The sequence below is a fragment of the Apteryx mantelli genome, chromosome 3, assembly GCF_036417845.1.
Source record: "Apteryx mantelli isolate bAptMan1 chromosome 3, bAptMan1.hap1, whole genome shotgun sequence".
Taxonomy (NCBI): domain Eukaryota; kingdom Metazoa; phylum Chordata; class Aves; order Apterygiformes; family Apterygidae; genus Apteryx; species Apteryx mantelli.
The window spans coordinates 33,090,804-33,118,723 of NC_089980.1; the positions used below are offsets into that span (position 1 = coordinate 33,090,804).

General features: G+C 40.2%; 1 protein-coding gene across 1 annotated transcript; it reads right to left on the reverse strand.

Annotated features, from left to right (window-relative positions):
• Positions 1-59: 59 nt before the first annotated feature.
• KCTD3 (potassium channel tetramerization domain containing 3) lies at positions 60-27,602 on the reverse strand. The gene is made up of 18 exons (XM_067293059.1): positions 27,291-27,602; positions 23,233-23,286; positions 21,755-21,800; positions 20,188-20,261; positions 19,677-19,735; positions 19,417-19,497; positions 18,554-18,694; positions 17,135-17,225; positions 14,663-14,853; positions 10,159-10,274; positions 6,269-6,356; positions 6,007-6,123; positions 4,746-4,916; positions 3,408-3,563; positions 2,277-2,373; positions 2,012-2,196; positions 1,787-1,925; positions 60-1,449 (listed from the first exon to the last, which is right to left on the reverse strand). Exons 1-18 carry the CDS (start codon positions 27,368-27,370, stop codon positions 864-866), a joined length of 2,472 nt encoding a protein of 823 aa, XP_067149160.1. The 5' UTR covers positions 27,371-27,602; the 3' UTR covers positions 60-863.
• Between the last annotated feature and the right edge of the window lie 318 nt (positions 27,603-27,920).

Consider the following 27,920-nt stretch of genomic DNA (forward strand, 5'->3'; position numbering starts at 1 on the left):
CCACCCACAGTGAACTAGGAACAAACATCAAGCAGCCAGTGCAACACAGGTAGGAAACATCATGTCAAGGCACTTGTAATTGAGAATTATTATACCACAACAGTAGACCTACTCCCATATTCATCTCTGTCCTTTTTTCCAGAGAAAGTGACAAGGAAACCCTCAAGAGACTGCCAGTTCTGTGTATTACATCAAGCATATTTTTATGCATGCTCTCAGTCACAATCAGCAAAACCCATCATCTGATACCACACATTTTCAGAAAGCACAAGCAACACTTCTCTGGCAATTTATTAGCAATAAGAGGCAATATAATATGCTATTTTAAACAGCTTCCTCCATCTGGACAAAACATTTCGGATCTCAGTCAGCAGCATACAGAGCAAGGGAGCCATATTCATCCCATTCATAAAACAAGACTAGGGAGGCTGCGCTGTAAGTAAGTAAGTTAGGCAGAAATGCCAAGATGATGGCAGCAGCTCTGCAGAGCAATGCATGGCTGTGTCTAAAAGACATCTTCTACTAAGCAACCATGTATTCCTCTCTTACCCTCCCTTCCCCCAAAACAAAAATAATCACAACATATAGCACATGCCTGACCATGTTTACGCAAGAATGCACAACAATATTTTGGACCAAGTACCATACTACATTTTGGAGTATTACATAAAGCCATACATAATGTGGAGGGTTCGTCAAATGTTTGGCAGCAGCCAGGTGCTTTCTCTTAACCTGCTTCCTTGCAAGTTCCATTCTGGACATCAGAACAAAACCCCATTCAAAAAGAAACCCACACCACACAACGTCATGTCTGCTACTGGCCAGAGGGCACCTGCACCTCATCTTTGCAACCAGTCACATTTTCACAAGCCATAGTCTTGGCAGGATGAGTCATTCTTCCGGTGACGTGGTGAGGCAGCTGTCTTTGTAGGTGATGGAGAAGCTGCACCAGGTAATTCAGGCCCACCTTCTGCAAAGATTGGTGGGGCAGAGGCCAGGAGAGGCACCTTCTTCCGTCCCAGGAACCCAGCTCCTTCAAACACCATTTTCTTTTTGCTCTCTGCTTTGGCTTCACTCTCCTCGTCTGGCCCTCTTCTTTTGAGATCCAGAGAATTCTCTGGCAGCCGGTGAACCTCTGAACTGCAACACCCACCTGCATCTGTCATGCCAGTGCCTCGCACTTCAAGTGCTGTTGTCAGGACTGCCTTCCTGTCAGCTGCACTGACCTCCGCTGTTGCCTTCCTGGCCTCTGTCTGGCTTGGGTTGCCATTTGCAGCAGATGCCTTTTCTACTGGACTTTTGCTGGATAAGTTAAAAGCCTGGAAGTCCCGGTAACTGTGAAAGCTCTCCGTCCGCCTTGCTCTTGCCAACAGGGGGCTTTCTCTGTATGGTCGCACAGAACCATACGTGGCTGTTTCATGGACTGTTTCATGATGCTGCAATTGGAGGCTTCAGAAGAAACAAAGAGAGCAGATGTTAGGTGGAGAACAGCAGCCAGTTCTTTTGCATACCCTGCTCCTGCCCACTACTGCCACTCTCCATAGAACAGCCATATACTCATCTCAACCCCCACACAAGAGCTTCCAAATCACTTACTTCACACTCTCTTAAAATACTTTAATCTGCATATGTATAAACCAACAGAAATCTAGGAGTATATGCATGTGTAGTTCAAGACACTTAGGTCATGGAATCAGGGGCTTTTTAGGTCACCAAACCATTCTCCATCTATCTGAAAAATACACTCTTTGGTGTCTGCAGCCAGTGCCTTCCCTCTATGACCTACCTGGAATTAGATTCCCGCAGCCGGTTTGGCTGAACTACCGAGGTGGCAGGACTAATGTTGGGTGTGGCACAGCGAGACGTACTCAAGTCACACTGGTCAAGCAACTTCAGCAGCTCTTCTTCTGTTGGACCTCCAACATCTGAAAGAGACAGCTCTTAGTGCCTGAGTCCACTTACAGTGTTTGTGTACATGTGAGGGCAGAAAAAGAACCATACCACAACTTACCCTTGTCTTCACTCTTATTAACCATGTCCATAGCTGTGGTCAGGTCCCACATCTGGATGCTGCCATTTGCATGGCCAGTGAAGAGGTAGCGGCGTGGCCTGGAGCCCATTCTGCTGGATCCTTCGCATTCCCTCACAGTAAATGATGATATGGTAGTGCAGTCAACTGCCTGGATCTCACAGATTCTACAGGAAGAGAAACCCCAGGTCAAACACTTGCACCTGGCAGAGCTTGGCCAGTAAAGTCAGTACTACTTTGGAGGTACCTTTTCCCAGTTGAAGACAGTCTTACAAAAAGTTTATTTGTGATGGGAACAACTTTTTGAATAAACACCTGTTGATCATCACGCTCACCAAAGGGCCCTAGAGAGAAAAGAAAGATCACTTTGTTTGTTTCAGTTCCCTCGCCTTCTTCCCCACACACGCCTGAGGACCCAAATTCATATTAGTGTGACCACTGCAATTTTAAAGCATCACACCCAGGGAATCAAAGAAGACAAATAGTTAGAAAAAGCCATCCAATAGTTAGAAACCTCTACAGGTACAAATCTTAAGAGTGTTTTTGGTTTGTTTGTTTTAAAGGAACACATTCTTGAGTTTCCCATAAATTCCTGTTTCACACAGGAATTACTGTGTCAGTACAAAGCCCTACAATAGGCCTTTATAACAAGAATAAGTGCTTTCTTATTTTGCAGCTTCCATAAGTCCAACAGACAAATCAGATTTCTTGCGCTATTACTGACCCCACCATGTGTTCACTGAGCATCCTATCCATCAAAGGTTCATTTGCAAGACTCAAAGACAGATGATAAAGGAAACTACTTGTGGGTACCTGGGTGCGCATATTTATCAAATGCATACCTTGAGTATCTTGCTATAGACACATTCTTTTTTCATTTGCCTCTGCAGTTTGAGGGCCTCTGCAAACTTTGTCACAACTTCAAATTCATTTAAGAACTTTTCAACTGTGCACTATTTAACCCCTGCTGAAGAGTTAACTGGAATTTGCAGTAAACCCAAATCTTGCCATGGTCATCTGCTTCAGTGCAGTTTCCTGTGCTTTCTATCATTCTCTATTTAAAAGAAAAGTAAAAAGCTACTTCAGTTTGCTCAGGGAAGATGTATAACTTCTGTAACAAAAAGTTTTTCCTCCTCTCTTTCTTGTCATCTTCAAAATGATCAATTTAAATGAACCCCACTTAAGTGTACTCACTTTATAAAGCCCAAGCAGTAAATATTTCCAGATGAGTCTTACAGATCCCTAACATCTTTTCAAGGGGAGAGCAGTATATAAGAGCTCCAGCTGACTTGCTTGTTACCAGGTTCAAAGCCACTGTTGAACCTTTGAGACCAGTAAACCTACAGGCCCAGCACGGAGCACTTGAGAGATGTCCTACCAATGTCATTTCCAGAACAGTAACTGCCATGACTCTCTGCTTCCTCCAGGGACAATATTTTGAACGATGCAAGAGGTGTCGAGCCTGGCTGAGTTGAAATCATGCCCCGGAACCGAGTTACAGTCCATGTCCGTACATGGTTGTTATCAGCACAAACTAGAAAGGAAGAGAAAAGATGTGTAAATACCATTTACAAGGGATGACAACACTTTCAAGATAAGCTTCTCTACGATTTCTATAGAATAACTTTTCAAGATTGAGTGATCAAGCAGAATTTAGTCAATGTCATGTCATCTAGCAACTCTAGACAATTATCTAACAGTCTATGAATTGTTGTTGATGTCCTTTTTTCTACTAGTCGCTTTTACCTCTTCCCTCAGAAATTCAAGAAACAAACCACGGCAGGGGGGACGCAGCATGTTCTACAAACATTAAGGTCTGAGAGAGTCAGCACCAGTAGCTTACAGCACACTTCAATCCTCTGTGTGCAGATGCTAGGACAAGATGTCATAAGAGCGGTCTGGAAGCATAAACCACATCACACAAGTCTGCCCTATTATTTCATTCATCAGTTACTCAGCTTTCTACATGCAGGTGTGCCCTTCCCATTGGTACTAAGGGTATAGCACCAAATCGGTTCCAAGTTGCAGGGGAACAGGTGGCCTCTGGGCTGTTTGTTTGCAGCTTATTACATATTGTGTTTTCTGTTCCTTTACAAAAGAATAGGGGTGGCAAGGCAGCAGAAAGTAAATCTCTCTTTATGGCCTGGCTTCTGGACTCTGGGCCAGAGAGATTCTTTCAGAGGGAGGAGAGATTGCACCTTCCATGGGAGCAACAGACACTGTCCAAAGCACAGAATAGGGCAACACAGCAAAGACTGGGAGACTGTGGAGAAAAGCAGAAGCACAGACAGCCTTTGAAGCCATGGGAAGGCTTCATTTCTTCTGAATACATTTTGCTGCAACCCAGAAAGCTCCTGAAAGTTGGTTGAAGCAAGACAAGTCCTAAAGGACCTGACCACAAAAATGAGATTTGAGGGGGATACATTTGTTTAAAAACCTTTTTTCCCCACTAATGGCAACCTTGGAATGAGACACAAAAAGTTAGCTGTTCTAGTATCTGTTTAAATAAAACCTAGGTCTTTTAAATGCTAAAGGTTTTAAGAAGTGTTCACTTTAAGAATGAGGATCCAAGCAAATCTCACCCAAAACTCTGGCCAACCCATTTCTATCGTACATGGGAACAAAGCAAGTTACGAGGCAATGCATACAAATATTTCAAGGAGCAGGAGGAGGGGAGAACCACCAATACAAACTTTTGTGCAGAAAAAAAAATTACCTGACACAAGATGTTTCTCTGAGAGCATGATCTTCGTAACAGGACTTCGATGAACTGTGAAAGTCTGAAAGAGCTGAGGTCCAGACCCAACTGTTTCAGGGTGCTGTACAATCACCCTCACTGCTCCAGAGCTAGTGCCATATGCAATCTCAATCCAATTGCCACTTACACCTACAGTAGGCAAGAACACAGTTGTTCCCCTCAGCCATGAGGTCTTGTCTTACTGGGAGCAGGGAATGAGGCAATAGAAAATAGTACTTCCAAGTTTCTACAATAAGAAAGGTACTTATTTTAAACATTATTCACTTTTTTTTCCCCCCCTCATGAACAGAGAACAAGTTGTGCCACTGAAAAAAAGTTTGTTCAGTTTCATACTATGCTCTTTAACTCTATCTTAACAACGGCCTTCCCTTCCATCCTCTCCTCCCTCCTGGAGGTTAAAGGAAGGGATAGAGAAAGTCAATTAAAGATGTTGTTCTACATTCCGAGAGGATATTTTGGCATTCTTCACAGTGACATGGTCAATATGTGCCACATACTGTTTACTTCTGCCTTAGTGGGAGGCAAATGGGAAGGCAAGGCAAGAACAGGGATGACTACAGTTAGAAAGGTCACTATGGTATCAATACAGATATGGGAATAAACAGTTCCTCCAAGCTGGGCTTTTGGGGAGGTTTTTTTCAGTTTAAAAGATAGCAGTACCACAGTTACAAAAAAGTGCATAGACACAACAGCTGAAGATCATTCAGTAGCTGTTGCTGCATATCTAAATGGTTTTTATTGTATCGATTATGAGAAAGTTAGATGTCAAGGCAAGGTTCTCTTTCCTCCCCCCAATAACACAGAGTATTTCAGTGAATACAAGCCATAATCTAAGTGCATATCTTGTGTAAAAGCGCTAAAACCAACAAATGTACGTTATGTACAAGCACTGATGTACTGTGCATTATGTTATAACATTATACGTTAATGTATGATGCATTATGTACGGGCATATATGTACATATATTTAAAGCATATGCACCTATTTATACATACATACAAATGTACAGATGTGAGGGGGATATAGCTACTCCCAATGTTCATCATTCATTTGAGGACAATTAAATACAGAAAACTGCATTGCTTATGTGCAGTGCTATTGCAGCTGCTTTAACCCTGCTATACTTCAATAGAAAAAGGCCATTCAGAAAAAGAAAAAAAGCATCTGTAACAGATCCTCACTGAGCTTCAAGAAATGCCAACAAAATACAATACTGACTTGTTTTAGGTGTGAGGTAGACACTAAGTGCTGTTATAGCATCATTGGAGGGATCATGGTACAATTCTGTCACTAGAAGATCATTGTCTTTCATTCGTAATGGGAACTTCTGCATGTCTGTGGGGAAGAGACAATTGTTTATTTCTCTGAATAGACAGTGTTGTTCTGATGTGACTTAGAACAACCAGACTAAAGAGTTTGTTTAGGAACAAAGCTTCCCTGTACCACTTCCTTTTTATTCTGCCCTGCCCCCATTTCTTACCTATATAATAGATAGAGCCATTGTTACAGCCCAGCAGCAGAAAAGACCCAGCAGTATCATAGCTTGTGATAGGGACAACATCCTGAACCTAATGCAAACAGAAGAAAAATCCAAGAAGTTGGGTTGTTCCTTCCTCAGTTTTCAGACATTTTGGGTACATTCTGTTAAAGACCACTCAAGTTTGGTACTGGTCTGAGGCTACTGTGGAGGCTCACACACACACACACACACACACACACACACACACACACACACCCAGCATTCTTAAAGTACTGCTGGTAGATGCTTATCTGTGTTCCTCTAACAAACCAAACCTTAAGTCATGGAGTTCATCAGAAGTGTGCATTCAAGCCAGCACAACTGACAACTACTCTGGAGGATCCTTCTCCATGAGGAGGCACAAAACTTACTAAATTGTTGCAACTAAGCTTCAAGAGAGGAAGGCTACTTTTTTCGATATCCAAATGAATGTACTTTGCACTTTCTGTCCTACACCTACTTCCCCCTTCCTGGCAACTCCTTAGGAGGCTGATGTGCAGAGGAACTAAACATTGCCTCCCTAAGCCTTCCTTAATCCGCAGTTCTTCCTTGTGGCCCCCTCCTAGTCTCCAAGGAGATCTAAGCCTCTAGCAGATAATATAATGAGGAAAAAAAAAAAATTCTCCAACCCCATTAGGATTTCCCCTTTCCAATACAGTCCATTCACATCAAGTAAATTGGAAGGCAACCCTGTCATATTTTACTCACTGGTCTATGACTTAAGGTCAAACCTCTCTTCGCTCTCCAGGCTCCAAAGGAGTGTTTATTCCTTCAGAGGGGACAGAGAGGTCTCAGACAAAGGAAAAGCTCTGCTTATCCTACCTATGATCCCCAATCCCAAGCAACTTTCTTGCTTCATCCCAGAGGAAGAATAAGTCAAAAGCCATTTTATCCAGAGCATTCAAAACACACACAAACTGATACCATTTTTTTCCTGCACTCCATATATTTCATTCTGTCCATTTAATGGACACTGAATATTAATTCATGAAAATTTTAGCTTAAGTTCTGATTTCTCTCTGTCCAGCAGCATCTTTCTGATTGCTTCAGAGATTTACAAAACCATTTGTAAAATGCCTACAATGAATCTGTTGGTTAAGAAAATTTTTTTTTCCCCAAACAGCTACTACTCTAAACCAGTACCATTTCCTGATTTAAAGATAGTTTGTAAGATTTCAAAACATTCTCTAAGCTTATAGCTCAGCCTTACAAAAGGCTGCAAAATGAAAATAGCTTCTGCATATCTTCAGAGAGAAAAAAAAAAAAAAAGGAGGCAGCACTTGCCCTTCTTTCTTAGTTTCAACAACAGTGCTCTTACTTAGTTTACCCAAAATGCAGCACAGAGACAATGCTAAAAATAAATTGTTCTTGGAAAGCACTTGGAATTTCCCCATATAATTGATAATTGAATGGCCTGAAGAAAGATCCTTGCCAACTATTGAAAAGAATTGCTATTCTCGATCTTAATGCCTTTACGTAGTTCTTTTTCAGATAGAACTGTTCAAAATACCTTATTCTTCCCATAGCCAAATCAACACTATGCCTAATTAAATGAGGCATCAAACAATTTGATCCAACTCTGTCTCAAAAGATTTTTTTCCAGACTACTTTAAAGGAGCAGGACAGAGCAGAAGTACAAGAAACAAAAATCTCAGCACCTAAATGTCTCTGGATCAGGGTGCAATGTGCCTGTGGACGAAAGCTGCATAAGGAAGCTCTCCCATCTGCAAAACATTTATAAAACTGATGAAGGCAGAAGCAGCCCATCCACAGATATACCACTTTACTCATCCCCTTGCAGATGGCATTATAACTGCAAGGAGAGGGCTAAGCAAGAGGATCCAAATGGCTTCCATCAAGAACACCAGCCCTGTGTCCTGCAAGAGGTTCTACAATGCTGCCAACAGCAGAGATTGAGCGACCCAGTCAGAGAGATCAGACAAAACAAGGGTGGGGGGGGCCTTTCTTCTGGAGCAGAGATAGGGATACCAGAAGTAAATCAGAAATTGCACCTGCTGAGATGTGAACTATTCCTCCTATACTAAGAAACAGAGCAACTTTATATAACAGTCATTGGTAGAACACAGCCAGTGAGAAACCTCACTTAGCAAATGGAGTTTTTCTGTCCTATTCTATTGCTTCTGTATTCTGTTACTTCATGTTCCACAACGCTAAGTATTCTGCTTCCTTTAAGCACTCCTGTACTAAATATTTCATTGCCGACATATCTAGCACCCACAACCTCCTCTCCTTGTTGCATGCCACCAAAATATTGCCAGAGGATTAAGTACTAGGGAAACCACCTCGACTAGTCTGCTCAAATCTACAAGACTTGGGAAGGAGATGCCAAAACCAATTAGAAACAGAGGTCAGAGTCATAGCCTCAGGATGAAATATATCAATTCCAAAGTCATAGCTTAAGGAAGGATAGCTGGCACAAAATAAGCCTTCTTAAAGTAGAGTTTAGAAAAGGCAATTCTGAAAAAAGACAGAAAGGCATCAGGAAAGAAAACTTGAAATAAAACCAAGATCTTGGTCTGAATGGGGCATTGGCACACTCTGCTCTTCAAAACCTCTCTCACTGCAACAAGTACAATTACATTCAAAGCCCAAAGCTATAAGCAACTCATGGAAAGCACTTATGTAAATATCAGGCATTCTCATGAGGCATTTGAAGATCAGAGGTACAATCCTGCCACTTAAGTATTTACGGGGTTCTTCTCCAAGAAGAATTTGTTCTCAAGGGAGATGAGAAAAACCCCATTTTCCTATAGGTCTTTCTTACTAATACAAACAAAAGAGTCTGTTGCAAAGAAGGCACCCTGAAACTTTTCTTTAAAAATGAACTATTCCCTTCCCCTGAAAAAACTTATTTTGTGACATCTGGTATATGCCCACTTCTAAATATTTTCTGCTCTTCAGTAAGAAATGCTTTCACCACCACAGGAATGGTCAATCGAACTGAGGAATAATTACTGTAATTGCAAAGCTTTTTGTGCCTCCACCTGGATAAAGAATGCAGATGAATGGGACAATAGTTTTTATTCCTTATAACTTGCTCCTTTAGCAAATATCATTAAATTTCAGTTTGTCACATAGCATTAAATTGTTTATTAACAGAATATTTTGCAAGGCTTCAATAGGTCTTTAAAAACATGTTTTGTTTAATTCGAGACCAACCTAACATGTCTGTGTCTGCTGCAGAAGCAGCACTATCCCATGCTTATTATCTGTGTTATTTGTTAACAGTACTGTCACTTAAGAGCTGAATCAAAACTTAGTCAGGAAACATCGCCGCAGACATGGGAGTGAGCCCCAGATCAGCTCTGCCTCAAAGATGTACATCTGGCTGTGTTACAAGCTTTGTTAGTCACATGAATGCTCAACTATTTTTTCAGGCTCATACAGACTCCAAGAATCTGTCTATTTAATATGCATTTTGACAACAGGAATAAAGTCAGTGCAACCAAAAGCATCCAGATGCAAGACATCAATCTTTCAAGCACCACATATATTTCTGCTGAAGGAGAGTCTCCCATTGTAAAACACCACTTACAAATTTAGTGCTGCACAAGGAAGTTTAAATATACTCATAGATGACATTTATTACTCCAAACTGCACCATGTCCTTTTATTTAAAAGCCTAAAAAGCACACTTGGTAGTACCACCAAACAATTCAACACCATTCTACCCACAGGCGCAGTACCCTGCTACCCAAGTGGCAGACTCCGCAGTGCAGGTCAAAACTGAAAACAAAGTATTTCACACATTCTTTTGTTCTCTTTTTACCAGAATGACATGTCAGCTTATTAAAACTGATGCAGAAAGAAATTGTCTAAATTGAACACACCTGCCAGTGCTGAGTCACAGCATTCCACACTCCCACTTTCCCCGTATGGCTAGTAGCCACCAACTGGTTGCCAATGAAGAAGAGGGCATCTACAGGGACTCCAAGACTGAACACTCCTACAAAAAATGAAGAGTCTGTGAAGCTCTTCTAAAATAAAGAGAAAAAAACCAGTAACAATGGAATCTCTCCACTATTATCATTTGTCACATTTATTATTGTAGCAGGTAATGAACAGCCAGAAGTGGGTTCCCAGTGCACTAGGTGATATACCGTGCAAGAGGAAAACTGGATCCATTAAATTAAACCACAGCATGATGTCATCTCTGCTGATGCAATCCATCCTTTGGGGAAGAGAAAGGAGGCAAGGGAAAGAAGAAGAGCTTATGCAAAATATGCCTTCCTTATTTTTCTATAGCCACTTGTAATCCAAAGTCTCAAATGGCTTTATACATCTTAAGACATAAAAAATACCCTACTACAGCAAGTAAGTTAATTTGTTTTTATTTATCTATGACTATGAACTGTCATTTAAGAAGCAGTAATTCCACAGTTTTTGGTAGACAGACAGATTTGTGCCACACTAATTTTCAATTACCTTTTAAAGTATTACAAGTTCCTATTCACTTTTTTTTAAAGTACAGCCAAATAGGTGTAGTCTTAAAACATATTTTAGAAATTAAATAAGGCTACAAGGTCTCATCCCTATTCTGAAGAAAAGATCAAATAATCCTGATGCTATACTAGTTGAATACATTAAACTTCTCTTTTAGCAGAAGTATTTGAGCATCTGCATCTCAGCTGAAAAAATAAGCAGCCTTCAAAAGCCTATTTCTTTCTTTCCTTCTGTTTCTTGTCATCTACAGATCTTTAAGTTTGGTTATAGTTCATGAGTAGAGAGTACAGGCTATTAAAAGTTTAATCTATATAGTTTTTACCAATCATCACATACTATTCAATATCTGGAATATAAGACTTACCAGCAAATGCTGGCCTTCTAAATAGAGCAAATGGGATATCAAGAACATTTCATTTGATAAAAATTAAAACACTGCAAAATATGACAGGCATTGATGATTATAGACCTTAACATCTGAGCTTTTCCACATCTCAGAAAGGCTCCTCAATATCAAGAAAACAACGTTAACCACTCCATCCTATCTTTCACCAAATAGCTTCAGTATTTGATCAACAGAACTGCAAGTAAGGCTGAGAATCTACTGTTTAACTATGGAGGGGGTGTGAAGGTGGGGAGGGGAAAGGCAATCATTAGCTTACATCTTTCACTGTAATCTTGCCCACATAAATTCTTTATGTTCGTAACCATTTCACCATGAGGTTTAGCAGTGCTGGTATGTTTACTAGCTTGTAAGGTATTATGACTGTGTCAAATAAACAAACAAAGCAAAAATAAGTCCAGCTCACTGAGCAGCTAGACACCTAGAACAGTAGGGTGCTGCCAACTCAACCCAATTTGCAAGAGGCACCCCAGAGCAAGGATAGCCTCTGCTCATTATACAAACTGCAACTGGAATGGGTATGTTTACTGAAGCCCATATATTGCCTTCCCAGGGAATCTGACCTCTCTCTTTGGAGCTTCCCAGTCTCATCATAGGTCCAGTACGATTATTTTTATTGAGCTGCAAAGTTGAATAGCGTACTTTATTTTGTACCATGTTACTTAAAAGTTACATCAAACTAAAGAGGTTTGAGATCATTTCCAAGTCTGGCAGCTAAATAGTCTTGTAAACAGCCTCTGTAAGTAACTCAGCTTGTAATTCCAAACTAAGTTTTAATAGCTGGTAAGTACATGCCCATCCTCTTTAGCTGTAAAAGTCATTACTATGGGGGATACATTACATTACCAAACTTCACTCCCCAGTTTCTTACTCTACACTACTCACTCTACATCTTTATATCACTCCTCACCAACGCCCTCTAACTGGTGCAGCAGCACCAGTCTATAAATAAGAGTACCCTATAGCTTGAAAACTTCCTAATGTTATTTTGGAAAAATTCAAATAAACAAAATGCCATTCCCAACCAAGAGGCAGCCCTCTGTTACACCCCAAGAGTGAACCTCAGGAAGCTCAGTGTATACTTATGTTTTAATTAAGATGCTAAGCTGTTTTCCAGGGCACAAAATAATCATCTGATGCAGATAAAATTCAGTAGTACAGGGCACATAAAAAAGGCAATAATAAAAAAAAACCCACAGAAACAACTAGAATTGATTACTCCAGAGAAGGATGAGGTTCGAGGAAATTGAGGAAGACAGCTTGAATGGTCTGGAGGAATTTGAAGTGTCAGTCCTGCTTAGGCTCAACAATCTTGAGACCCATCCACAGGGGAGACAATGATATATATAATGACAGGCTCCTGTCTTAAGGGCCCCTCTCCGTAAAATACTGCTTACAGCAGCAATCCAGCAGCAGTGTCTTATGTAAGTAATATTGAAAGGAAAGAGAGCACTCTGGGAGAGCTCCATAATGAAGATGCCAGCCCTCACAATTTTCCGAGTATGCTGTCGCCAGGCTCCAAAGACTGTTTGGAACAAGCAGTTTTTTTCACAAGATGATAGCAACGTACTATATCTCTAACCCAAAGCAAGACTGCAAGCATGTGCTACAAAAAGAAAACAGGCAACTATATTTCAGTTACTACTATTAAACACATACATATTTTAATCTATTAAACCAAGCGGCATGACCTATTTGACTCAGAACAGGAACAGTGCATTCTGGTTAATGTTAGTCAGACTAAAGATTCAATCCTTTAGGCACATTTTTTTCCACAGAGACTGAATGGCATTTGCTTTGTTTCACAAAGCCACTTCAGAGCAGTACAGCCTCTTTAGTAAAACTGCTTCCTTAAGTTTGTTGCCACATTTAGTCATAATATGAGTTGTCAGAACCTTATGACGTTGCCATGTTTCAGAGTTTTGATTTAAAGTAGAGTCCACATTGGGTTTTTTTGCATGTCTTTATACTTCATTTCCAAAAATCTGGTATTTTGCTTTATGTATCTCATTGCAAATCCTAAGACAACCCAAGCAGCAAAGTCAAGCCAGAAAATGGTGCTCCTACAGGAGGAACAGAATAGCATGGTGCTTAAAGCAATACCTACTAAAGTAGTACAGCCATCATGCTAACTCTTCCCTGTCTATTAGCATAAGATTTGGTCAAAGGAAGCATACAAGAAGAAAAGGCTCCTTAGGTAGAGTATTTACTCCATGCTAACAGAGATTTCACCTTCAACTTAGTCTCACATTTCATAGTTTTTTAAATAACATGGACCATCCTTTTCTGTTTTGCTGATTATAATTACATACAAGAACCCTATGAATCACGAATAAAAAAGCCAGCACTCGGCTGTATGATCTCTTGCAAAAATTTTGCCTTTCCCCTTCTTCATATCCGACTCAGTGCCTCCATTCATTCCAATACAAAGAGAAGCAACAGTCAGTAACAAAACTAGAAATTGCCTGAGGATCTTTAAAGCAAACTCTAAAGTAAAAGCAAATGTATCAAAACAAATTTAGTCATTTTGACTTTAATTAATGACCACATTAATTCTTACTACTTCAAGTATCTAAATACCAATTAACTCAGCAGTCAGTTTCAGAGAAGTGTCTGCACAGGAAAATTGCCATCACGCTTTGTACTAAGCTTATTTAACATATGATCACAGTATCTGCTGCCAGAGAAACAGACTGTTACTAGCATAATGGCAGTGCTCAAACACCAGGGCTCAGGCTAGGGAAAGTTCCTAATACCATCCCCTTCACTGCCTCCCAAACTTGCCCTGTATTTGAACAGTAGTGAGACAGATTAAAACCATCAGATCAGTACTGAGGAACATTTACTTCTGAAAATCTCTTCTTGCTGTTTAAAAGCCTCTCTTATTATGTGTCCTTCAGTGCCAAGGAGTACAAGCTGTAATTCCTATATACTTCGGGCAGCAGAGTGTGCTTTTTCCCTACCTAGACACCCAAGTTATAAAAAGAATAAATTATCCTCTTCCAAATTCCATTTATGAACTACATTTGACAGAAAACTGAAATCTTTTCATCATCTCCATGTAAAATATGGCTTTAATAAGACAAAGGCAAGGAAAGAGGAGAACTACTCAGTATTTGCAGCTTGACATGTCAGAAGCTTAGTTCCCTTGTGCCTAGGTTTGAATGCAAATCCAGTGAAAAGTTTAAATCTAATTCGGTTCTTCACATAAAAACTCAAACTGAACTGAGTAAGTGTTAGCTAGTCTCTGCCCAGCAAAGGGATCACTTCATTATCCTTCTTCTTGATTTTGAGAAAGAAAGGATTCTTTTCGTAAGACACAAAAAAAGGTAATATGCTCTAACATGTTGCTGTACTGCATCTTGTTTTGTCACTTTGTGAAAGCGCTTACTGAACATTACTGACTCCTCAAAATAAGTTCACAGACTTCTTTCTAGTAAATAAAATAAAATAAACCAAACAAAACAAAACCAAGTAATTACACTTACCAATTTCACTGCCGCTACCACCATCTTGAATGCTCCACAAGATTATACTGCTCTCTGAGGCAACTGCAACCATCTTATCCTTGTCTCCATGAGGCCCTCCAACCACCTTGGCATTGAGAGCCACTCGCTCAATCGTCCAGTCCAGATAGGGACTCGTGAACACCTGCTGCCACCCAGAAGACTCTTTGATTCTGAAAGGGTGAAGGCAGGGACAGAACAGAGAGCAGAGATTAGAGATTCAGAAACAGACTGCTAAGTCCCAGTCTGACCCAAGGTGGACGTTCCAGTCTTACAGGCTAAGCTACAAAACATCAGGTTTGAAATTCTAGTTAAGCACATACATAAAATATATAAAATATGGTAAGCAGAAGACATATCTAATACTTTTTGCCATTTTTTCCATTTTTTCACTTCAGCATTGCATCCTAGCTGAAGCAGCACAGACTGCTGTGTTCTAGCCATGCAGCATGCAGAAGTGACTTAAGAGCAGGACTGCAATATCCATAAACCTCTGAATGCAACCAAGGCATTCTGGTAAGCCTCATTACTAAATTTTTAAATTTTTTAAACTTCAGCGATACTTGGAGTGGAAAAAAAAATACTATTTTTAAGATGCACTGTGCTTTGTCATAGCTTTTTAATAAAATAACAATCTTAAGTATTTAAATAGTATCTGCTACAAGCAACCTAAAAGATCACAAAACTAAATATAGGAATATACTTCATTTCTTACTGCATGGGATTCACTGTCCGCTCCATTAAAAATTACCACTTTGAAAAGTGATTCTGGCTAAAATTCAGCTGTTGCTTTTATATTAAAATAGTTTTCATGAGAATCTTAAAATCACATCATTTGACTGCAGCGTACAGGTAGAAGCAAGCTACATTTAAATTTTTGGGTAGAGGGAAGTAGATTTAAGTATCTGCTATCTCCTCAAGCATTACTCAAAAAAGTTTTGGCAAATTCACCTGCCAAGCAATAAGAAACAAACAGGTAATAAGATACAGCACAGAACAAAAAGTGTTTGTTACTAAAAGCTGTTTAGGAACAGAGAGGAGGAGGAAAAATCCCACCATGATATTTCTAGAGTTCCTTCAAGTTCCAGAACAAAAACTAGTCAATCAAGACAAGACTGCTACCTTGAGCCACTATGAAGAAAAGCAACATTTCAAATTCACATATTGACCTGTGCCTTCTTACAGCAAGCATGCAAGTCTGACATGCCTTCATCAAAAGCATCACTAATGACTTAAGTTCAACAGTAGTAAGTCTCACTAAGTAGATTACCAAGCAGAAATGAGGTGGGAGTTTTCATTTAAGTGAGCTAGCAGCCAAAGAAAACAGTCAGAGATAAAGTCCTAAGGAGGGGACAATTAGCACAAAGGCAAGAGCAAATCATTGTTCCTCTCAGGTCAGACCATATCAAGCATAACTGAGAACAAGAACATTAAGTAGAGCAAGAGAAACCACATTTAGCATACATCAAAGCAAAATGAATTGCAGTGGTGAATACAGGAGGAAAGTTGCATGCGATTTAAGTTTAAGCAAGTAAGTCAGTATTCAGTATGGTGCAAAAGGCAAACTGTGGCTTCAGCTTGACAGTAACCAGAAATAAGCTCTTCACGTTATCCCCTCCTTTCATCCATTCTGTTTCTGATCACACTACAACAGCAATGTTAGGTTTGTTTTAGTAGCAGTTCTTGTTAAAACATTACCTTCAATTGAAACGAGGGTCGCCATTAAAAATCAAGACTACCAAATGTGAACTAACGAAAACAGCTTCTGTAATATGAAGGCTGTACTTACCTTCACATGATCTTAAAAACTACCCCCTTTGTTAACAAGATATTTAAAGGCACTCTTCACTTTGCAACCATCTACATGAGGCAGCAAATGCTTAACAGTTCTGCTAAGCCAAAAGCCCTAAAGTTTAGGACCAGGTTTGTCATGTATGCAGCAGAAACCAATGAACTGTCTTAAGTTCTTTCATGCTCATATTTGCCACACTTCACAGACTGTTTTCAAATCCATGTAGTAGAAAGAACTTTTTAAATGAATCTTTCAGAAATAACCCCCAAGCCTGCTTTAAAACAGATACCATTTGCCAGTTAAAACAAGTAACAACCCTTCTCTCCCCCACAAAAGCCTGACTCCAGAGTCTAAACCTAAACTGTTACGTAAAAAGTTTGGGTGGTAAAAGAAAATAGTAACGCTTCAGGAAAGTCCATTATTTCACCAATTTATTTTGCAACAACATCAAGAATTGACATGAAAGTAGTAAAACTTAAGCTTCTATCAAACAGTTTGTTTACATGTGCAAGAGTGGCAATTCATATTTATAGCATACTGAATGCATGTGATCTACTGTCAAGTCAGAGTAAACCAATCTGCTATGATCCAGTAAGTCTTATCAAGAAGTTTATCCTAGTTTTGTTAGATTTCTGCAACAAGACGAGCCACCATATTCATACCTGTAGCAAACAGCAAAATGGGCATATGCAGCTACTATCCAATTGTGGTGGCCAGCTACTATCAGAACTTTCCGTGGGTCCACAGGGAATCCTAAAAACAGCAGAAAAACTGAAGTCAGTCAAGTGATGGGTATTAGAGGGAAGCTGAGGAAAGATATCCAGAACAGGACAGAGCTCTTCACTGGGATATTCAACAAAAACTTTGAATCTGCTGAAAAATTTCCTCGAGAAACTTTTCATTATCTAATTGGCAATACTCCTCATAATCCTTACAACTATTATGGTTCCTGACATAGAAAGAAGGCATTTAATATTAGTCACTAAAATCAAAAGTGTTCCTAAGTAGAAAGAGGCAAGCACATGCTGGTATTTTTTTTTAAAAAAAGAGCCAAATTGTAAAAAATAAATAAATTAAATAAATAAATAAATAAAGCTTGTTATCAAATAAGAAACAATGCCCTCTTTCATGAGAGTTCTTTCCAAACAGTTCGTGCAATCCTGTATTATTTTGTTCTAGACTGTTAAATTAATATTTATAATACTTCAGAATACCTACAACTTCTCCATTTAACATCTAGTAGGAGGATGCCCATTTCTCATCTATAGCTGAATTAGGTTTGGCAGAATTGTTGGATGGTGCTGGAAGTCAGGGTTTATGGCAGTTCCCTGAGTTAGCTCTCAATCTCGATATACTAAAGAACTGAGTCTTAAAGAGTGCACCTTGTCTCGCTTTCTCCAAAACTGCCCTCTTCCAAATCTGTAGCAACTTGGAAGAAGAGGCAGCAATTCATATCTAAGGCTTATTTTTGTATTACCTGCATCTTTTAACGTACTCAAGATTTCCCTAACACAGCTACAACTTACAGGTGTATAGACAGAAATATGACACTTCTAAGAGCATCATTTTGCTTGCAAAGTCAAAAGTTGGGAAATGACCAAATTCAAGCCTATCTTGTTTACAGTTTGTATGTATTTTATATGGAAAGTACTCTATGTAGTCAAACAACTGAAGGTTAGCTTTGCCCTGAAGAATCTTGACTCCCGCAGGGCAAGAGATGTACCATTAGCAAAGACGAGGTGCAAGAGCAGGAAGAAGGTTCCTGGTACTGAACTAAGACCCAAGAGACTCTGGTCTAGTTGTTTTTTCTGTTGGCTTCCAGGACAGTGTAGGGCATTTGCCTAACTGACATACTCAGGCTGCATGAAGAACTTTCATCTGCCTTTCCTTCAGCCTAATGTCTTGATTGTGCAGCAGTGAGTCTTAAATGAGGCACATGGAAGAGTATTTAACTTAAATTCAACAATTTAAAATCAAGTAAATGTAGAGCAGACTGAAACCAGAAATAGCCACTCAGTTTTTAGTTCCCAGTGGCAATGATCTTTGCAATTTGTTTGGGTTTTAAAACCAGCATTCCTCACCTAGTCTGACTGTACCCTCCCCAGTACCAGTAAGGGTAGGTTGGACACCACCTCCACGAATCTCATTCTCAGAGCAGTTTTGACCAGTTCTAACATCAGTCGGCAGCCCAGCAGTATTATTTATTTTGCGATTGGGAATGCCTATAAAAGAAAAGAGACATGTTTTGTCCCACTCCATAAATTTTAGCAATATAACAGATAGTCGCTCGTTTTCAAAGTATATGATTAACATTTGTGCATTTTGATCCAAAGTCTAATTCAGCCGCTACAAAAACTAAGCCATACCTAACCATTGAAACAGAAGATGTTCTTGCTCCCTATCTTGGCATACACAACTAGTTTAAAGAACTATCTCAGGAAAACTTGTCAACAATTGGCCAATTCTCCCCCAGTCTTCAGGTTAAGACACAAACTGTGTTCATCTCTAAACAGGAGTAAATACCTAACGTATACTCATTGTTAAGGAACACTCATTTGTGCTGATATGTCACCTACTGACATGACAAGGCATCTCAAGTAACTATCTTTAGAAAGGAAAAAGCACTCCATGTTGACAACATTCAACTGAAACGTACTCAAGAATCTGTAGTCTGGTGTAATACCAGTAACAGTTTGTTTGGTATTAACATATTACTTCCATCTAGTACTCTAAGTATGCCATTTCATACAGCATACACACATAAGTCTTGTTCTTGAATCAGAACCATGTCCAATTCAAATATTTTGCAGGCTAGCTTAAGCTTTCAGTAGGAAAGCCTTCTCTGGACAGTTTGACAGCTAGAATAAATACTCTGTCCAGTCACCCCCACAGAATAAAGCAGTAAGTGATTGGAAGCAACATCAGAGTCAGAATACAAAAATACCTGGAGGAGGCAGGTAGCCATGAAAGAGGACGCTGCCACAAGATGAGCGTTCCAGTTCTTCACATAGAAGCAACCTTCTTACTGAGGGGGAAAAGCAGATATGACTATAGCTTTACTTTCCCAGGAGACATTGTGTTATTTCAAATAACCTTATGTATCAGTAAGTTTGAAAGTCTTCAGGATCACAGCTGCCCAGAACTTGTGAGTCATTTCAGTTGCATCAAATAGGAAATGATATCGTATAAAAATAATTTACCTACCTAAAGGAGTGATTCCATAGAATTCAGCTTCATGCCTGAGAACATTAATACTCACTCCCCTAGAGAAGAAAACAAAGAAAAAAAGATAAGGATATAGTTAGAGACTATCTTGAATATAAATGTTTACGTATAACTAAGACAATGTTAATTTCAAGCTAACAGTTTAGAATCACTGCCAGACATCCTGAACAAGTTGATGCTTATGAGATTTCAAAGTGATCTGAACATTAGTTATCTTTGATTAAGATAAGGATACAAAAACAATAAAGAAATGCATTGCCAGAAGTGGTTTAAATTAAAAGAATACACTAACAACTAAAATGTAATGCTAGTGTTTCTGCCTCCACCACGTCATAAACATGTTTTAGACACGCGCTTAGATCTACCAGGCAGGTCAGTTGTATATTAGGCATCCAAGTAACTGAGTAGAACTGAACAATTTCCATTTGAAAAAGTTCTCTACTGCATCTGATCAAATTAATCTTCATTTAAAATAATTAGGGCCTCTTACCGTAAGTCTAACTCCTTTGTGCGAAGAAAATTTAAAATGGGTGCAAATGCTGCTGGATCTCTATCAATAAATATCTGTAAAGAAAAAAAATGCTGTACTTTTAGCATTATTATAGAACAACTATCAACTAAAATACAGTCCTGTAATAAGCATGGGAAAGAAGAGTAGAAGTTGAGGCAGTCAACAGACAAACAAAACCCAAAGTATTGGGACAACCCCTTTGCTCTTATTCTTCTACCATCCAGTATTACAGCATTCTTATGTACAACCACTGCTGCAAATAGATGACGCTTTTAAAACTGCATTTTATAAGTACTAAAGACTCCATGAAGGTCAATGGCTACTGCCACTGATCTTTCTGTAATGTGCTCAGAATGCAGTAACTGCAAAATGAGACCTCAAGATATGTCTAGACTTAATTTTTTGATCAAGACAATTATCATTCCAACTACCACTATGCTTTTATGAAAGTATTTGTGTGCCTTACTATCATTCAACAACAATGTTGTAACTATAGTTTCCCTTTTAGGAATATCATACACACACAGACTGAAATGGCCATTTTTATATATACATACATACACATATATATATTTGCCAACAAAATCCAAACAGCTACACTCACACATCAAAACTGCTTGACTATATATACAATAGCTATCAAATGAAAACTACTCCTCTCTCTGCGATACAGGAATTGGCATTTTTGCTTTTTAAAAGAAGCACAGTCGCTGTCTCTGAACAGTGCAGAACGAGCACAAAAATATGCACATTATCCCAGTTTCACTTATCTTAGAGTGAACATGAGAACCAATAAATCCAGAGATGTCACCAACTTTCCCAAAAGCATAGAGTCCAGACTTTGGCAACATGACACACAAGTAGTTATGCCTGCAAGAGACCCTCATTCTGTCCTAACGAGAAGTATCCACTTCAGGAAGGAAAAAGAAAACACCACTTTTTGATATTTTAAGTACCTACATAGAGGTATAAACAAATTAAGTACTCCCAAACAATAATTTTTCCACACAATAGCATGAACACTTTGGCAGCCAGGCTCTAAAATTGTAAGAAAGAAGATAGCATATTTTGTACTGAATCTGCACTCTTTGCAACAGAAGCAAAGGAAAATATATAGTGACATTTTCAAATGGTTTTAAAGTTCCACATTTTCCTCATATTGAAAAGATAAGTGCCAAAATAGGCAAAAAGGGTTGGGTCAAGTCCAACTGAATATCACTCCTCATGGACTCTGAAGCAGGGATAGTGCTGTTAGAGTTTTAAATGTAGACTTCTGAAACACCACTACTAATGGTTATGTAATACAACAGCGACAGCAAAAATACTGGCAAAAGCCAAAACAAATTTTTAAAAGCTAGGAATGTGAGTATTTTTCATTCATTTGGCCATTTGTCTACCACGCTTTTAGCTGCTATATAGCTGACTCAGTAGATCTCTGCTAATAGGAACTAGCACCCACAATTATTGTTCTTTATTGTTCTTTAGGAGAGAACCTAACCAGAAACAAACATTCATTTAATGATTTATCACTACGTTTATTACTCACAGCACCAGTTTCATCCTTCAGTGTTGAAATTCTTCCACTCAGCAAACTAAAACAATGGAAATCTTAGTTAGATGTCATGTAGAGAAGTATTAAATCACAGAAACACCAATACAAGATAGCAACACTTTCAGTCAGTCAGTTTGCTCTATTTGTGCACTGTATGCCTCATTTTAGTAAAACAGTGCAGCTAAGAGAAGAAAACTGCCTAGGGGAGACAAAATGCTGGTGGTGAAGGAGACTTTTCCTGAACAGAGGAGCTGTGCATGCTCACTTAAGGAAAGGGCAAGACCTGGATCATAAAGACCTTCAGATTCCTGAAGAAAACAGACACAGGGCCTGGCCTGAAGGGATGGAAAAGTCTTTCCAGGTACCCAAAGAGGGTTCCATAGTTTGTTAAAAATCTAATAAGCCAGTAAAAGCTTGTGAAGTAAAAAGGATGCTTTCTGCAAGGACTTAGTGGGCAAGAATGGGATGGGTGAGTTCTCACACTATTTTATTTCAAACCTTCTCTCCCACCAGATCAAAGTGTTCTTGTTCCAAATCAGTGCAGTACAAAATACCAAAACCTAATTTTACAAATGAGAAGCAAACACGCTAAGGAAAAGGTCAACAGTTTTACTTCAAGACTCCATCTGACTCTGGATCACAATAACCTGATTTTTCAACAGTGTGTCTTAGAATAAGTACTAAATGACTTTCAGAACAATCTGCTTGGGTAGTAAACTTAGTGCTGGGGAATAGCAAGGGACTTCTTCCTTGTGCTTTTTCTTCCATACCTCACAGAAGGTGACATCTCCCTAGCATTCCACCTACCTCAATATTTCAATATAACAGCAGCAGATGATGCTGCCTATCCATGTCAGCTGCCAGGCTTTACTGGCAAAGAAATCTAGAGTACAAAAATTAAGTGTAAGGAAGCAAAGCTAGCAGCCAGGCTTTAGCTTTTCTTTTATTTGTTTGAGAATAATGGTGATGGTAGGGGTACAGCCTGAAATTACTAGGTTACAAACAGTAAGCATCACTACCTACAAAGTAGTAATAGTAGTGACATAAAAGTTACCAGAAAGAGACACAATAATCCAAAGGCTCCTGTACACAAGCCAAAGCCCTCAAAACTTTGAGTCAACTCAAGATACAGCAATAATTCAGAAAAAGTCAAAGGCAGTGTTACAACGTAACACTGCATTAAGCTCAAAAATGGCTATGTAATAATAAAGCATCAGTGGTGTCTCACTTTAGTACATATTTGGAGTCTTATTTCCACAGCACTCCATCTAAAAATGACAACTCTTCAGGTGAAGGTGAAGTTGCCATAGCATTACTGAAGACAGAAGATGCCTTTTGGATGGCAGTTATTCCAAATGAATTTGTTCCATTGGCTGAGATAGGGAAAAAGAACCTACTGCTTAAGGAATAGATTAAGAATTGAGAATAAATGTTATTTGTCTTTGCTTAATGTGAAGAAATATTACAAATACCTGGAAAAAAAGGAGTCTGGAATCCACATCAGTGTTTGTCTTGAAGTGCTGAACCTAGAGGACCACAGTTACAAGTTAAGAATCAGCTATAAAACTGGGAAGAAGATATGCCCTACAAACCTGATATCAAAAGGTTTTGGAAAGTTTCAGATAGTTCAAATGCCTGTACAAAGTCTAAGAGATTGCGGCTCCTTTGCACAGATTATTTTTAACCATGAAGCATGAGTATCCACGGACTCCAAGAGCATCATTCATTATGTTTGTAATGCACTGTCCCAACATCCTGTCTTCTGTGGTTCTCCTATTCTGTCAAGATTAATGCTTGAAAAAAAGAGAGATACTAAAATGTAAGTTTATCAGACATGCACTGCATCTGTCATTAACTGCATGTTATCCTAGTTTAGGACTCAAAAGTGCTACACAGTGCACTGCAAAAGACTACAATAAGCCTTGAGTTAATATTTTACAACAATCTAATTATCTACAATTTTGCTCTTTGGGCCCTCTGAGGCCCCAAAAGAATATTTACTTTGAGTGATATGATAAGTAAGAATATTTACTTTGAATGATATGATAGTATGAGATATTACAAATTATAGTATCATTTATAATCCCAGACAGTGTTCTACACAGTAAATAACTATGAACTCACTTATACTCATTCTGTTTTTGACTTAACACGAAGGAAGACTACTGTATTAGCAGCTTTGAAAATGAATTCATGCTCAGCACCAGCTTTCTGACCGTACATATCCTCTTAGCAGTATCATGACTAAGAAACTTTTTGTTTCCCGTTAATGAAGAAGTCACAATAAGGAAATGCAAAGGTAAAATTCTACGAAGAACTTCCACATAGTTCAGGAATACATTACAAAATATTGTTTTTATAATGAAAGTACTTAATCATAGTTTACCTAGTTTTCAGTGTCTGTATTTCCCACTTTTGGGGTGAAAAAAGCCCCACATAAACAAAAAGTATTACTTCAAACCACCATAAGAAACAGAAAAGTCGTATGGAGCTACCATGCTGCATAAAACATTGATTGTGTAGCAGTTCACTGCAAGCATAACAATGCCAAATCTGTTCTTAACAGAAAATCTACAGTATCAGCATTCTGAGCACAAATATGCACACAGTCTTTTCTATCAAAAAAGAATGAAAACAGTTTGCCATTTAAATGGAAATTCTCTTCTATTTTCTCACTTGTGGTTTTGCTAGGACATAGTTTTTACATCAGTAATACAGTTCGTTTTCCTTCTCTATTTTAAGAGTAAGATGATTTACTTTACATGTTATAATTTATGCATAACAGAAAGCAAGAAACAAAAATTAGTTACATAAAATTATCAAAGATTAATCCAGACACTGCCTGTAACTATGAGGACCACCAGCTGGCCCTTTAAAAATTCCTCATGAGCTGAAGATTTTTATTGTGCGATTGCTTATTTTTGAATATTTTAACACTTTCAGTTATTTTTGCATTTTTACAAAAAATTCAAAGCATGCATGGTTTTCCAGGAAGGTTTTTACAGAAAGAAAGACATGGACAAAGCACTACAACCATAGCTAACTGACACTATCCATAAAACTGAATGACAAATATTAAACTTATTCTGAAGCAACAAATAAGTCTGATATGACCATAAATGTATTCAGGATCTTTGAACAAATGTTTGATGTTTGAGGGCTTGATGTTCCTAACTTCTCAATATACTGAATTTCTGACCCAGAGGCATGTTTGCATTTAAGCATATGAGTGACAGTCAACTATTCAGAAGTTTTTGAAGTTTTGCTGTTTTTCTGACCAGATAGGTTACACCCTAGCATTTCCCACTCGCTTAAAGAACTTAATAGCAAAACATTCCGGACTAGATGTTCCAGAAGAACAAGCCACACAATTAGGAAGACGGAGGGAAAAAAATAAATATATTGATTCAACATGCCTTTCCTTGCAATTTTATTGCTTTGTAAAGTCAATGGTTTTAGATAGCACTAAATCACAGAAGACAATCCTTGCACTACGATACTAGCTTAGTGAGCAATACCTCATACTAATATATACTTTAAAACTTTTAACAAATTTAACATTAATCTGCATAAACAATAGAGTATTCCCTTCTAGGACTCAGCAGGAAGCATGGATACCAACATTACACATGCAAACATATGTGCAGCACCATACAACTAAGCATGCAGTGGTCAGATTAAAAAAAAAACAAAAAAAACACACTCTAGGGAAATTAGGCAAACTGAGTGCAATAACCTCAAATACACGGAAGCATGTGGCAGCCTACATAGTTACTTCAAAGAAAATACAGACAACTGGAGAGGGACACACTTAAGCATTGGTTATAAAACAACCATTTTCATACTCTATTGCCCTTGTAGAGAGTTAACTAGAGGGAGGTAAAGGGTCAAGAGAATTCACTGCCAAGTCTGTTACAGTAATTTCTGTGAACTCCAGCTCACAAGAGGCTTGTGCTCCCAGCCAAGGAAGGTAAGAAAGCTGAGACTAAAAACTGTTAGCAAAGATTCATTCTGGAGCAACTGCACAGCGCAGCGATGCTTTGGCACTCACCTGGAGCAACAGGAACCTCACTTCAGAACCACAGAAAGTCTAGTCAGCCACGGTCCTCTGTACCAGATCCTCGCAAGTACAACTGATATCACAGACTGATACAAGTGCTAATTTCCCCACTTCTCACCCAGATCTCCAAACAAAATTAAGAGTTTCGTGCTTCTAATATGGGTAAAAGGAACTAAGGAAAAAGGAAACGCGTACAATATCCCATGCTGCCCCATTTGCTGTCCAGATCATCCACTGCTATCTCAGCTGTTAGCTTGAAATCACTTTCCTTTGGAAGCTGAAAAACCTGGGTCAGATGCATCTTTCCAAGAAGATGGGCGCTAGAAGGGAAGTTTAGCTTGCAAAGGACCAAAACTTACACAAAACAGTGGTATTGTTGCAGCCTGCTTCCCTATTAAGGGGGAAATGTCGATGCACACATTTCCTACTCCTTACATCCAAATGCAGTAATGTTGACTAGAATCTAAACTAAGATGAAACTAAACTACGCAACTAAAAATTAAATGTATACATTTGTTAGTTTGCCTTATTCTTCATACTTCTTTATGTAGCAAGTCCTCTGAGGACATGCATTTCTTCCCTCATTCTTGCCCTGTGCATAATTCTCTACTCTCTGCAAGAGACATTTAATAAATAAGAACAATTTAAAACATGGTTTGAGATTGAACCATATTTGTGACTCCACACTTGACAAAAATCTAAAAAGGTGAACTGGCCTATAATTTCAGAGACAGAGTTGACAGAAGTACCTTATTCAATGTTAGATGAAACCAGGTCCAAGTCAATGCCAAAGTTATCCTGAAAGCATCATTATAGGCCAGTCTGCCTGTCCAAGGTACAAGCAGCCTCGCTGGCTGAACCAGGTTTCCAAAGTTTTATTAAAACAAAGCCACTCTGGATCAACTTTTACAACGCCCTCCTTTAAGAAAGGCTGCAGCACACAGGTTGGTTAGAAAAAAGTCCATCTTCTCTGTAACACAAGAATATTCTTGAGATAGATAGGGCAATTCTTACTATGCATATAGCTGTTTTCAAGTTGCACACTCAGGAAGACACGTTAACCTCTGTTTTCACTAACTCCTTTCATCTGAATGATTCCATCCCTAAGCACTTTTATGGGAACACTCACACTATTTATTGCGGTGATTTTGACTAAAGCTGCTACACGGTTCTCTGTATCAACCTGCCAAAACATACATTTCTCTTCTTCCACGCCACAACATACAGGGTGAAGCTTTTTTCAGGACACTCCCCCCTCCCCCCCGCCCCACGCAGCCCGGAGACAGCACCACGCGTGCAAGGCCACGCACAGGGCAGGGAGCCGCGGCGGGCCGCGCCGCTGCCCCCGGCGGCGAGGGCCAGCCGGCATCGAGCAGCCCCCAGCTCGGCCTAGCGCCAGGGGAGGCTCCGGCGGGGCCCGCGTCGCCGCCGGGGCCCGGGGCCTGCGCCCCCCGCCGCCGCCCCGCTCACCTGGTGCCGCCCACGTTGAGCTGGATGATCTCCCCGCTCCCGGCGCCGGCCAAGCCGCCGCCGCCGCCGTTCCCCGCCATCTTCCCCGCCGCCCGCTCCCGCCGCTGCCGGAACCTCGGGGTCGAGGGAAGCAGCGGCGGCGGCGGGAGGCGGCGAAGGGGGAGGCGGGGGATCGGCCAGCGGGGCCGCGCAGCCCGCTGCGGCCGCGGCAGGGTTCGGTGTCCGACGAGGCTGCGGCGCCGCGGGCTCCCCGTCACTCAGGCCCGGCCAGGCCGCGCCGCCTCCCCGGCCGCAGCGCGAAACACCATGGCAACGCCGCAGCACCTGGAGGAGGGGGCCCGCGCGGGCCAAAACGCCGCGAGCCGGTCGCGAAACGGGGCCGGCCGGGAAGGGGCGGAGACGTCGGCCGCGCCGCGCCGGCGGGGGCGGGGGCGGGGAGGGGGCTGGAGGCTCTCGGGGGAAGGGGCGGCGGGGCGCGCCCGGAAGGGCTGGGTGCGCCCGGTTGTCCCCGGCGCGGCCGCTCCCGCTGGGCAGGGGCGGAGGCGGGAGCGGCGGGGCGGGGCGGGCGGGGCCGGGCAGGTGAGCGGGACAGCGAGCGGGACGGTGCGCGGCGGCCGTTGCGGGGGCCGC